This window comes from Dermacentor silvarum, chromosome 1 (assembly GCF_013339745.2).
Source record: "Dermacentor silvarum isolate Dsil-2018 chromosome 1, BIME_Dsil_1.4, whole genome shotgun sequence".
Taxonomy (NCBI): domain Eukaryota; kingdom Metazoa; phylum Arthropoda; class Arachnida; order Ixodida; family Ixodidae; genus Dermacentor; species Dermacentor silvarum.
In genome coordinates, this window is record NC_051154.1 from 175,240,104 (window position 1) to 175,254,607 (window position 14,504).

At 42.9% G+C, this 14,504-nt stretch overlaps 1 protein-coding gene across 5 annotated transcripts in view; it reads left to right on the forward strand.

The window, feature by feature from the left end:
- Positions 1–1,828: 1,828 nt before the first annotated feature.
- LOC119436422 (protein SCAI-like) overlaps positions 1,829–14,504 on the forward strand; it is a 132,577-nt gene continuing 119,901 nt past the window's right edge. For 2 of the 5 annotated variants that reach the window (XM_037703267.2, XM_037703268.2), the window contains exons 1-6: positions 1,829–2,485; positions 2,811–2,906; positions 2,988–3,074; positions 3,222–3,435; positions 4,717–4,815; positions 14,046–14,198. In XM_037703267.2, coding sequence (XP_037559195.1) covers positions 2,289–2,485; positions 2,811–2,906; positions 2,988–3,074; positions 3,222–3,435; positions 4,717–4,815; positions 14,046–14,198 — 846 coding nt within the window. In that variant the 5' untranslated portion in view covers positions 1,829–2,288. The remainder of the gene's footprint in view (positions 2,486–2,810; positions 2,907–2,987; positions 3,075–3,221; positions 3,436–4,716; positions 4,816–14,045; positions 14,199–14,504) is intronic. The other 3 variants (XM_049657740.1, XM_037703269.2, XM_037703270.2) reach the window with 2 other exon arrangements.

Sequence of the window (14,504 nt, forward strand, 5' to 3'; positions counted from 1 at the left end):
CCGCCAGCGCCGCCGCCGCAGACGAAAAATGGCAGTGCGCCGCCGCCGATAAAATCATGGAGGAAGGAAAAAAACTCCATGGATAAAATACCCGGCGTCGAGCCGACGACGCCGCCGACCAGAAACGACCACCACGCCGCCGCCGGTCGAAGCCGACACGGCGCACACCTCTAGCGGTGGCCGAACGCTTCCGCCGGCGCGTCGATAGCGCCTGTTGCCTCCGAGACGTTTGCAGATGCTACAGTAATCTCAGATGCCGCAGCACGTGATATAGGTTAATCGTGCGCCACAAGCGGCGCTCGTTGCCTTCTCGCGGTAAAGCCCCTCAATCTTTATTGAGGGGCTTTATTTCGCGGAGACGAGAAAAGGGAGAGGGCACGCAGCCAGGTTTATCGTACCACGCGGCAGGCATCTGCCGCGTGGTACGATAAACCTGAGGAGGCATTGGCTTAACACGTGTTGTCATGTCAATCGTGGAGCTCCTAGGCGCCTAGGGACGCATTCGCTTAGGGACTTTTGAGGCACTGGTTTGACACGAGACGGTCTTTGGAGGGACCGCCAATCGTTTGTCCGCAGGCGCGAGGACAAACGGGTGCAAGAGAGAAAATTGAGTCCGCTCTTGCGCAAGCGGATACTGCTCGCGTTTGTACCCCGGTGCCGCGGCGGAAGCCGCGGGGCCGGGCGCCGACGCGAAGCGGCGGTCGTTGGGGTCTTGCGGAGTGCAGCGTAGCAACACCCCAAATAAAAAAATACTGCTCCAGTCAGGTAGACTACTCCCTCCCTGATAGTGAGATTATATTTGGATCATCAAAACAGTGATGCGTTTCTTTAGGAATACCATCGTTACTCTCTCGTACCCGCTTGTCCTCGCGCCTGCGAGAGAGAAACGATGATATTCCTAAATACCATCGTCCCTAAGCGGTTATGTCCCTAGGCACCTAGAAGGTCCAAGATTGCCATGACAACACGTGTTAAGCGGAAGTCACGTGACCCGCAGTGCTACGCTCCCCCCCACCCGGTACTTCGACGTCACGAACGGCATGCGCGTTGTTAGCTTGGCATAGCGTTCTCGACAGTAAGCAGCGAGTACGGCGTTTTCAGAAAAGAAACGCATGCGAGGCAGGTGACGATTGTCGTTGTAGGACAAGATAAGCCCAAAAGTTTGCAAACTTTTTTAAGCGTGTGTGTGACAAATGCAACGAGCAGAGCGCTCACGCATCAAGAATAGAGGTTTTCCGGCAAGCACACGTGGCAAGGTGAATGGACCTTGCAAGTAGCTTATTGCACTGACTGAAGTTTTAAAATAAATTTCGTCCAGAAAATTCGCAAAGTAAGGCGTACACACAAACCGCAATCGAATGTACTGTACCATAGTCTAATATGCAGTAACTGTAAGCCAACGTTTATAGATTCCTAATCTAAAAACGTTGCTCTAAGCCGCTGGGGTCTCGTCTGGGTAGAGTACAACGCTAGCGCCACTTCTTACGCTTCTCGCATGGCATATACAGTGTACTAGAAGGCTTTGCTTCTAGAACAGTGTAGCATAGAGTTTCATACTAATTTATTTAGAAACTCTATGTCACATGGCTTTTAAAGTTTAATGGCGCAACCTTGTTCGATCTTGAAAGCAATGCTTCTTGCTCAGGCTTCTCGAAGTGAAGTTTCCGAACTAGATTTGGCAAGCGCTCTATCGCTTTCGGTTTCGGGGAAAAAATGTTTTCACAGCATGTGCTACCTACAAGCTACAAACGTGTATGTAGCCCTTGTGCATGGGTGCATGCGTGTTTGTACCAAGAAGCGAGAACATGCGAGCGTTATGGATATTGAAGATGCATCTTCGATTTACCCTCTTAGCGCTACCGGCGCCACTAGTACAATTCTAGTACACTGTACCACTGGGGCAGCAAGGCTGCAAAGCGAGCTGCCAAGTGTAGCCCAGTGTAGGAGGCGCTGCCTTGTGCCATGCCCTGTGCCAATGCCAGTGCAGCCGAACTTAGCCGCCTGGCGTTGATGAAAAGAACTACTTCTGATACATGACTAGCAAGTTAGGCCTACTAGATGTGGCGTTTGTGTTTTGGTTGGTTGTCATGTGTAGTCTGTGTAGACAGTGGTGGTGATTAACTCGTGCGCTAGTTATTGGCGTTGAGTTTCATATAATAACAGAAGGAAATTTTATGGTTGCTGCCTCATGCAGCGAGCCTTCGTAAAGATCTCTGGTGTTTTGTTGCGGCAGCGAAAGCGACGGGTGAGCAAGGCAACGGCGAGAGAACCGTAGGTGGGCGCTTTTGATGCAGAAGGGAAGCGCCTCTTACTACGACCGCTTGGACCCCGTGAAACGCCCTGCTTCAGGTGGTCCGGAGGATCTGGGACAGCATGCGCCTCGAAGAATGGCCATTATGAGTGAAATTGAGGAACAGGAGCGGAAAATAGTGAATGAATTCTGTCATTTGCTGGAAAAGTCCAAACAACTATTCAACGGTCTGAGGTACGCACCATAGATCCGAAGTGGACGCGCATCGCTGCTGTGTGTGCCTTTATGCTCACTGCAGGTTGTCTCTGATCGAAGCCGTTCCGTATGTTCTAAAGTACTGTAAACGGCTCTTTTAACCTGCGCTTGTTTCCCTGCGTCTTTTGGCTCTCTGAAAGTCCGCATATTGCTTCTGTTCGTGGGAAGTTCTTCCTACATATAGTGGCTTGTTCAGCGTTTCGCTTGATGTGTATGCACCAATGACTTCATCGTACGAAGTCACTCTGTCGCAGACGATGCAGATTTATGACTTTTATTGATAGCTAGTACTTATTTCGTGCAGGGACCTTCCGCAATATGGGCACAAGCAATGGCAAGCTTACTTCGGAAGGACATTTGACGTATATACGAAGTTATGGAAATTTCAGCAACAACATAGGTACGCCTGGTATCATTTGCTTGATATTGTGAGTATTCCATTTTAACGGACATTAAATCGATGGGTCATTCTTCGCTGCAGGCAAATTTTGGACATTAAATATGGTTTGAAAAGATGGCAAATCGGAGAGATTGCCTCGAAGATTGGACAGTTGTATTACCATTATTAGTGAGTACCTTACTTTTTCTAAAATGACTAATTTGCGATATTGTCTTAAGAGAGCTGCTCTTAAATGCATAAACTTCCTTACCATTTCTACTGATGTAGCTTGCCACTAGTGCAATTTTCTGACTTGCAACTGTCATTTACTTGCAGCCTGAGAACAAGTGAAACCAACTACCTGAATGAAGCATTCTCATTTTATGCGGCCATCCGTGCCCGAGGATATTACTCTAAGGCGAGCAAAGAAGAGAGCTTGCCTTACTCCCACCGCTCAGATTTGATGGTGAAAAAATTGCGTTATTATGCTCGTTTTATTGTCGTCTGTCTCCTGCTCAAGAAGATGAAGCTTGTGCGTGACCTAGTGCGGGTGAGCTTTGGTGGGGCACTGCCAATTTATGCACCCTTTGGATTGATATGAGTGTTCTACCATGCATATTGCTTAAATTTTGCACCATGAAAAATGCTTAGTAGGCTGCACAAAACACAATGACTTCCCTGTGTCTGCAAGTGCTTCCAGGTGACAGGAAAACTGTCTTATCCATTGCGAAATGGTTTTTGTCTTATGAAGCACTGACATATTTCACCACAAGTGCATAAAGGCAAAAACAAGCCCTGAGAAGAGAAAATAGCTAGTGTAGGCCCTTGTAGACATCCATACTTCCTGCCTTTATATTAGCATTTCTCTACCAGCAAAATGCTATTTTTTTTTTAGTGTGTGTGTGTGTGTTTGTTTGTATGTGTAGCCTTTTCTGCAACACTTTTGAGCTGTGCAGAGAAGGTTATGCTCAGTGAAAGTGGTTATCTATTAGTCATTGCATTTATTTGGTATTGGTGTAGCTATGCGTTGTATTGCTCACATTGCCAAAAAATAAATTCCACCAGACACATGTTATTTTGTTTTTGCATTCAGTTGAGTAGCCTAAACCTGAAAAAAGAAAAATGGTTATATGCTCTTTGTTCCTTGTTATCCTTGGTCAGCAAAGACAATGTTCAACAGCAGCAATACAGGTTTGTTACTTTGGCACTTAGTAATCCAGTTTGTTGAATTCAGTGCTCCCTTTTTTTGGGAGTACTGACCCTCAGACTGTGCAAGAGAGTGCATATATCAATACTTTAATTGATACAAAAGATAATTTTCTTTTCTAAAGAATCGTCAGAAGACAGAGGTACACAGATGTGCAAGCCACTTAAATTCACATTAATGCAATATTTACGAGACATGGAGTGAAGGTGATGCATAGTGTTAAAACATGCAAATTCCTTTTCAGGAAACAAAAACGCAGCTTAAAGATGAGACACAAAGTGCAAGAACCAGACAACGAAGCCCTGTCTGGTTTGTGTCCTCTGTGTCCCGTCTTCACCCTCTGTTTCTCTTAATAAGCCATGTACCAACCAATCCAGTTGAACACAACCATACAAATACCATATTTGACAGTATAAGTACTCAGAGTGAACTAATTTTGTAGCTTTATTTAAATTTTCATATCTTTCAATATCTGCATGTTAACTGGTATGTTCTGAGGCTTTGTATTGGGGGAATAAATATGCATGGTTGTTTTCTATGTGATTGTTTATTCTCTTCTTTTATAGTGAAGAAATATGTTTGTAGCTTTTCTGGCTTGCTTTATTGATTGTTTTTCTTCCACAGGAACTTGCCAAGCAGATTGACGACTACACTGCCACATACGAGCCAGAGGACCAGCTGGAATGGTCTCTTGTGTTGGGCGAGATAAAGTCTTTTATTGATGTATGCACCTTACTGCAGAACTTTGTTGTTACTCTCTTTATTTCATTTTGCACTTGGCTGCTGCAAAGTTGATGCTCTCTTTGGCAAATAGAGCATCAATATTTCGGCACTGCTTATAGTAATCTGAAGAGAAGCTTCTAATTTAGATACAAGCTGTGCTTGAAAAACAAGGTTTAAAGGGACTTACTATTTGAAGATTCTTAGTAGTAAAATATTGGTAGACTATTTGGCACAGTTTTTCTTTTTTTAGCTGCACTCTTATTGTTGGATAAATCATTGACATAATCTGTTTTGATGTGAGCATGGTGATTTATATGCATGGTTTATTTCTAATAGTTGAACACTCTTACTGTTTCATTTTAGTAATTCAAGGTGAAAAAGCCTACATTATGCTGAATTTTTTAGACAGAAAACAACAGTATCATTCTGCACCCCCCCCAATTGAAAAGGGTGCATGAGGTGTTTTAGGACATGGCTTCAAATCACCATAAACATTAACATCCTCATTCTACTAGCGTAGGCACTTCATTGTCACCAGCCCCTGTCTAGCATGTTTATGTCAGGGTAGCAGCTTCCAGTCATACCCAGGATATGAAGCCACCTGTAGTCCTAGTGGCCTTACATGCCAGCCACAGTGACTTGGAAATCATCACCTTGAATGTGGCAAAATCCTTTGTTTTTGGGGGGAGGCAAGAGGTTATGTGTCCAATTGTCATCTGTTGCAAAGAGAAACAAGCACTGCTATTTGTCGGATGTTATTAAGGCGGTTAAATTTCTCCAGCTGGTGGAAGCCATCATGAGTGCGAACCTTGAAAAGCCAATGATGGCCGTAGTGGCGCAGCTTTAGGTGGCAGAGTCAACAATCCTACTTTGTTTGAATGAGGTCATGAGGTGCCAATCTGAAAGGGACACTAGAGAGTAAAATGGATTTGAGCTGTGTTAGAAAATGACCTTTCCACAATACCAAAAAATGCACTCTTACAATGAGAAAATGCTTGGTAAGCCGGAGAAGGAACAAAAACGGAAGATGGGTGGCAACGCCACTTTAAAACACTTTAAAATTCGCGCACCAGTTTGCCAGAACGTCATGGAATTTGGCGCCGTCTGCTTTGGCCTAGTTCAATTTTTATCAGTAAAAATGGACTGCATTGTATTCTAAAAGAGCCAAAGGCTATACTTGGGAAGTTTAAAGAACTTATATTAAACCACGATGGACGAAATTCGAAATAATGCTTTGAAATTTGTGGCGTCGCACACATACCAGCCCTGGGGTTTCGGCGCAAAATTCTAAAATGATACATTGACCATCATTTTCTTTTCTAATAATCATCCTATCACCGCATAATCAAGGAAAGTTTTTCAAGGATACTTCATCAATCTAAACTGATGTAGTGTTTGTCTTTAGTGTCCCTTTAAGTAATGTATTTGCTTCCAACCACAGGTTATGCACGACCTAGTAGTAGTAGCTGGCTGTGGCCAGCTGCTTTTGTGGCCACATCACCCTCAATGTGGCATCCTAATTCTGAATATTTAGACCTGTTACACTGTTATGTATGAGGGGCGTCACTGAAAGGGATACTAACAAACAGCCACACGCTGCTGAAAACTGCTATCGTGGAAGCACTGAGCAGTATTGGCACACACCATCTGATTTGAGTTTACAGCCATTGTGGAAGCCTAGTTCACTCAGTTATTGAGACTGAAGATGGTTTTATTGATCATTCTTAAGAAACAACACTAAAAGAAACAATTTTTAATATTAGAACAAAAAAATCTTGTCTGAAATATTGTCACTATTCCTGAAGTCATTCATATGTCCTCAAATGCCTTGTGCCCTGTGTGTTTGTGTGTGTGGTGATATACAGTTCAATAGTTGCAAAACATCTTGTAAACTCATAAAGCTTGGACACTCTTCATGTTCTTGTGCACTTGCAATTAAGTGTCATCTTCCTCTCTGCATAAGTTTGTCAGTTCATAGTCCCTTGCTTCATCAGTTTTGAGAAAGCTTCCTTTACTGGGCTCACATTGTCTTTCTCTTATTAAGCTCCAAGCAAAGTACTGGGGACTCAAACACAACACTCTGAGGCTGTACACCACTTGCCAACACTTTTGTCACAGTGTGTACTTTATTCATTGGTGCAGTAATGGTTGCACTCTGGAGCAAATTCTTTGTATTGGCCATTTTCTTTAACATGCATTATTTTATCAGCCACTATGAAGTAATTTACTAAAGCACATTGATAGTCAGCATAAATTTATACATAGTGTCCCAGCTATATTAAGCCAATATTTAAATATTTGCCGGTAAACTATAGGAGGATGTGACTGAAAGCAGGTTGTTTGCCATTTAATGGAGCAAGTTGTACTTTTTTCATATTTTGTCTAATTGCATAATTAATCGAGATGAATTAGTCAACATTGCAATTTATAAATTTAATGAAAAACTTCCTTTGGGAAAGTCTTAGAGCATTCTAGAAATGACTGATTCAGCAGTATTTGAGTTCCTGCCTATTATGCTATAATTTGTGTGTGTGTGTCATAAAGAAAGTTTGCAAAATATGTGAAAAAAAAAAAGAAAACAGCGCGGCTACTTGCTTGCATGCCACTATCACAGTGTTCTCAAACTTGCTGCCCATGAACGAACAGTACGCTGCTGCTGGGAAAGTTATGGGGCAGCGAAGCAGTTGTTGGCAGCAAAATTCACACCAGCAATTGGTTGTAACTGCGCTGCCAAAATGAACAGGCATGGCGGTTTATGATAACAATAAGCAGACTTAGGAGTCCAACGTCGTTGCTGCTCTGCAAATTTCTCAGTAGTAACGCACTGTATTAAAAGAGCTTTCATTCATAGAGATCACATTTGAGAACTGTGTGATTGTAGTACGTAAGCGGATAGTCGCATCGGTTCTTTTCATTTTCACTGGCTTTCCTTATCACACAGAAAACTATCACCGTGTTATAAGTTGAAAGACTAAAATTGGCAGATTGCACATTTCCAAGAATGTGTTTAACTTAGTCATTGGAAGTTTTTTTTCCTAAGTTTAGTATTTGGAAACGCCCACCATGATGGCTTAGCCGCTATGGAGTTGCGCTGCTAAACACGAGATCACGGGATCGAATCCCTAATACCGTGGCCACATTTCAATGGGGCTGAAATGCAAAAACACCCAGTTACCATGCATTGAGTGCACGTTAAAGAACCCCAGGGGGTAAAAGTTAACCCAGAGTCCCCCACTACGGTGTGCCTCATAAGCAGATCATGGTTCTGGCACATGAAACCCCAGAAATTAATTTAGTATTTGGAAACCTTGAATAATATACAATTATACACAAAATACATAAGATAGTGTAACTTACTCCATACAGTGGCTGATAACGAGCTGTTTGTCAAGTCCTCCTATAGTGGAGCAGCAAATTTTTAAACCATAGCTCAAGCAAGCTAGGACACTCAACAGTCTTAAGAAAAGCCGGATTTCAGCAAGTGGTTGCAGCAAAGGGTTCTTCAGGGGCTCAGTGATGACAAAGGGGTAAAACTGTGGCAAAGCGGCCAGGTTTACGATGTGCAAAAGGAATGCGAAAACCATCAGCTGAGTGTTCTGAAGGGAAGGTGCCTGCAAAATACAAATGTCAACAGGGAAGCGTACGCTTGCACAATACCGGTTTCTAAGCGCCCTTTTCCATCTACTTGAAGCTGAACTCGGAAAAGCGTTGGTTTTTCGGGGCTGTTTGAATTCACAATCCCATAATCTAAACCAGTTTTGATGCACACATGTGCGAATGAACTGGCGAACACCTTTTGTGCCTTAGATGTAGCTCTACTGCTCTTATGAATTGAGACATCATTAACTAGCGCCAAAAAGACATAGGATGACAGTGAGAAGTACAGAGGACAGAATGCTAGACTACTACTGAATTTTACTACAAAGAAACGGGATTTATGGGATGCGCAGAACCTAGACGCAAAGAACCAACATTAATTTTCCCCTTTCCTGACACAGTAGCTATTGGAGCAAGTCGAAAGACAGGTTGTTTCCCAGGTACAAACACTCTTAGTGAGAGCCAGGGACAGTGTGCTTACACGCCTATCACCCGCTTTTATTGGGATAGCAGTTATATGGTCACTCCAGGCTCATTTTTGCTGTCGGCGTCGCCATGATGTTCCGTATAAAGTCCAAAGGCGATAACACTGTCGCCGCGCGCTGTATGCTCTGTGCGAATGAAAGCATGCGAGGGGAGCGGATGATCGCGGCTCAATCTCGTGCTCGCATGGAAGGAAAGCGGGAAGGAAGTGCGCCATCTTCTTTCGCACGCTAGGTTCCGGGGGAAGGGAAGGGGGGGGCGGCATTGTACTCCCACAGCAACCGCATATTCTGTGCCCACGCGCACTACATCCTGAAACGATCTGCCTTGAGAGCAGAGTCTAGGCGCTTCGACGGCTCATACCTTTGTGCGTGCTGCGTTCTTGCCGCTCAGTTTGTGTTGAAGTGATAGCACGAAGGTCACTTTGCACACTGCTGCTGCCGCGGTTCCTCATGCCAGCGTTTTGACAGTGAGTGTCCGTGCTCATCAAGTGTGATGTGTTAATGTTTGCCTGTGCACGCTAACACCATGCTTGTTAATTTAGTAAGTGAATGTTGCAAGTTAATACGGCTGATAAAACTACTATCCTTACTTTGTATAGCTGTCTGTTAATTTGCTATCACAATCGATGCTTTGCCTTTCGAGTGAAACTGCAACTTTTTTTCTACAAAACGGTTTGAATATATCTCTATTGACCTGCCTCTGGAGCCGCCTGAGCACACGAGTGCTTTGAAACTGGGCGGTACACGAGCACCTATGGGCAATGATCAGCCTGATGGCCACCAGTCGCTAAGGCACTGACAGTGGCTGGTGGCCATGTGGCTGATGATCATTGCCATAGGTGCTCGTGCACCGTGCAGTTTCAAAGCACTCGTGTGCTGAGGTGGCTCCAGAGGCAGGTCGATAGAGAAATATTGAAGCGTTTTGTATCAAAAAAGCAGGTGATAGGTGTGTGAACCCCGTCCCTGGCTCTCACCAAGGAAGAGTGTTCATATCTGGCAAATAACATGTCCATGACTTTGTTCTGGTAGCTCCTGTGGTATAGGGGAGGAAGGGAAAAAGGAATGTTGCTTCCTTGTGTCTAGGTTATGCGTATCCCATGAATCCTGTGTTTCTTTGTAGTAAAGGTGCAGTTGAAGTCTAGCGTTCTGTCCTGTGTGCTACTTGCTGTCATTCGAATGTCTTTTTGGCGCTAGGTAATGATGTCTTAAGTCTGTAATGAGCACGAAATAGCCCAACTGTCTTCTTTAATTGCGCTCTTATGAATGTTTATGCTACACTAATAAACTAGTGAGGGGTGCATCAGAAATGCCATTTCACGTCAAAGTATCAATCACATCAGCTGGTTACACAGGAAATCTTAAGAATGTGCAAAAAAATGTGTACAGGTTCACCCAAATGTTTGAGTTTCATTTTGCCCCAACATTAACTCTTTCAGGGTCGTTTTCCTTTTGCATCAGGTAGTCATCTCATGTGGTACTTTGAGCTGTTAGAATATAGCGAGCACCGTGAAACGCCACGCGCGGGGTCAAGCGAGGCAGCGGTCAAGAGAAGAATTGGTTATGGCGAGAGCCAGGAGGTGGAAGCAGAGGGGAAAAAAATTGAGCTAATAGGATACAAATTAAATTAAATGCAACAAGACAAGCAGTGACCACATTAGAAGTGCACACATTCAAGGCAGGTGCTACAATATCAACAAACGTACACTTCACGCTGCGCACACTATGATCTGCCTCTAGCTTGTCACGGAGGCAGGTTGCATTGAGAAACAAAAAAGATTTGTTCCATTGGACATTTAAAGTATTTATTTCGAAGACCAACAATGCAACAGTTTGCAGGTGACATTACAAAGTTGTGACGTAAACCGGCACAGTGCTTCACTATACAGGGTGTCCCAACTATCATGCACCAAGATTTAAACATACACAAATGCCACATTGCTGGTGCAGATAATGTTGTAAAATCCAACAATTTTATCTTTTTTATCGCTGTACAGCCTGTAAAGCATGGCACTACGCAATTTTTCATGTTTTATGCCTATACTATGCTCGCGGGGGTGGAAATGTACCATACTTTTGCTCAAATTTTATGTCTATTTGGGTGCAATTAACGTTTTGAAACATTTGAAAAGTATTAGAAAAATGCTTGCATTTACGAATGACTATTCAATTCATTATTCCGAAGTTTCGAATATTTGTTCACCCCTAGTTAGTTTATCATAATTTTATTCAGCTGAGCAGAATAGACATATGCTGTAACAATAGTAGTGCAAGATAATACAGTACAACCCTGTTGATATGTTTATTAGGGTACCACGAAGAAGAATGCATCGCCAAGGAAAACTTAACATTCAATGATGCTTGCGTGAGCACTACACATGAACTGAAAGGTTACTCTCACAGAAAAGTTGAAGTTCAGTATAAAGCCAACAAAAATAGAAAGCCAACAAATTATTCAGAACCTGCTAAATAAAGCTTGTTAGTACTGCCTGGTGGTTACATTAAACAATATACTAAGTTTTTGAGTGGCTGTAGCCCTGAATTACATTAAATGACGCTTGCAATTTTCATCTGATACTTGGGTCAAATCCTGGATAACTGCCCCCCCTTTTTTTTTGCATTACAGCTCTTTTTCAGTTTCTGTGCATCCGTGTATGAAGTAATCACACAAAGTATATTGAAGGCCATGAAAGTGCCTGTGAACATGGGTGTGGGGTGATTGCTTGTACCTTTGTCCACCTTGTCGTCTCTTTTGATGTTGTGCGCCTTGTTTAGAATAGTGTCTGGCTATGATCTCAACGAGGTGACGGCACTCCGGCTGTGCATCACGGCAGGTGCAGTGAAATCACTGTTTTTGGCAACATGTGGTGGTCAACGTAGGCACTGCTGATGGATGCTGTTGCACTGGTAGGGCTGCATTGTAGTTTCTGGGCAAAAGAACTGGGTTCGAAACGGTGTGCCACCCCCTGGCTACGCTACTGAGCTATACCGCGGCATAGATGGAACCTATATATTAACAATAGGTTCCTTTAAAGACAAATTTGCATTGATTGTAATAATGCAGTGGGTGCATTTAACACATCACAAGGGCACAGTTAACAGACATTTATCAATCAACTCACTGACTGTTGACTTAAATGTTCATTGAAAATTGAAGGCAACCTTTATTTAACTGCTTACGTGCCATTGTTGATTAAGGTTCGTCCGTGCACTTCTGGTAAAAATGCCAAAGGGCGAGCTCAGCTTTTCATTCAGTTCACTTCATTTCCTTGAAATTAAAATTTTTCATCAGCAATACGTTTCAATTTCTTCAATTTTCTTTTATAGTGTTCTTAAGCTTCATTTTGCAGTAAGTTGTATGAATTTTGTATGAATAAAGGCATAAACCTCTTGCTACGAAGCACTCTCTGCAAAAACAACACAAATATACCAATTGTTTTTATTGGTTTAAGCAAAGATATACGCAAAGAAAAAGCCAGAAATGTACTACTGAAATAACTTATTTCAGAAAAAGGCTTTGAAAAAAAAAAATTGAAGTAAAATCAACTGAAAGTTTGCTTAACTACAGTATTAAGAGAACACTGCAGAGCTTCAAAAATCTAAGGTTAGATGAAAATGTGTGTTCTTTGCATTAAAATAGAGCGATACTAAAATTGTGATGAATGCCCTATAGTATAACTTGGCTGCATTTTGTACACTTCAAGGCAAGGACTAGTCCACAGCACTGCGCCGCAGTCTTCACACCAGGTCCTGGTTTCCTTTCGAGTGCTTCTCTTACGATCGGCTGAGGATCATTTTAGGCACATGAAGCATCTCCTTGTTGGCTTTTGGCATTTAGCCGTTGGCGGAATGTACTTGAGGAAGTGACAAGGCGACAAGGCCGTTGTCGGCAGCTGAGGATTTGCATCCTTTGTTGTTAGGTTGAGGTTGAGAGTTCTTGTCAATCAGAGCCTCTACAAGATTATGGTGGAACTGTAAATAAGTCTTGTTCCTACCTGTCGCTTTCTTGTAGACAACAAAGGCATCAAAACAGCCATATCTGAGGTGTGCCTGGAAATGTTTTTGTAAAAAAGGAAAAAAAAAAAAAATAACATTGCTGGGCTGCGCACATAGAGTAGTAAATGAGGTTCTAATTGATTTTGTTGACACCACCCATTGTTTTGTTATGCACTACCACCTCTAGCTCCTGCACAGTAGTCTGGCACCTGTTTCATTGTTGCCACAAGAACAGTGCTAAGAAGGCATGCACATCTTTTATTGTGTCATTGAAGTGCCAGACACTTCCCACATTGAAATGCAGTGATCTCTCCTTTCCTGAGTTTGAGGGAAATTGGAAATGACATTCCTCTTCTCAACAGTTTTTCTACTGACCAAAGCGTCCACGACTTCTGAAAGCAGTATTTAAATTGTCCACTGTCAGGCAGTAGCCATGATCCAGGTGTTCACTCATGATTGCTAGCACTGCATTGGTGCCCTTGAATATTGGTTCATTGGTGTCCAGTACAAAAACCTTCTGTTCTTAAAATTTGGTGCATTCGTCGATATAAAATTTTTTTGTGGCATCCTGTTTTCTGAAGCAGTCTCCACTAGTCTGAACAACAGCAAGTCTTCCTCACAATGTGAATGCTGTAGCCAACTCAACTGTGCTATGAAACGTGTAGACACATGTGGTGCTCTAGTTTTGCACAGCTTCCAGCGAAAAGCAAGACGTTGCCGACATGCTGTAAAAGCTCACAAGAGATAGTGCCATGAAAGCAGAACTTTAAATTTGATCACTGTTTAAGGATTTGTCCACTAAGACATTTTGACTTGAGTGAACCTTCCACAATGAGCATGCCTCTTGGCTGCAAAGGGTTAATTGCCATCTCTGAAATGGTTGTGTTGATTGGACTTGCCTGTAAGCGCTGTCAGTTCAAATATTTTCTTGATTATCTTATAAGGCTGATAGCTTTAGCCAGCCAGAATCTGTCAGAACTGTAGGTGTAACATTGTTCATCGACTTTAGACATGCATTGAGACAATTTTGTATTGTCAAGTTAAAACAGTGTGTGTTGTGTCAGTTACTGAGGTGTTCCTTAAGAGCCTTTTCTACTGGCTTTTTATTTTGCTGGGTGCCTTGTCATTATTTTGTGTTTGTTGTGTCTGTGTTAGGCTGATAACCTGGTGAATGTGGTAGACCTGGACTCGTCCTCTATAGTGCTTTCCCATCGACTGAGCCCCTTAAACACCCCACCCATGGAGAAAGTTCCCTCCAGTCATCTCAGCTTGCAGGAAATTCTTATCATTGGCAACTGCTGTGACCAAGTAAGTGACCATACAGCATGCTGTGCCTGCCTTTGCCTGTAACATGTGTCTGTGGGTGTCTCTTGCCTGTTGATGTCTTTTAGTTATGCTCAGCACCTCAGTGATAAGCTTTTAGCAACTAAAGTCTATATGTTATGTTTCATTCTTGTGAGATAGAATGGTAGATAGAATGAATCAAAAGGCATGAATGCCATGGTGCCTGTTAGGAGAGCTGTTTTTGCATGGGTGGTATGGTATGTTACTAACAACGTAGGTTTTGCCAGAACACATGGCACATTTCTGGACTGTTGCACAAGATAAGAAAGC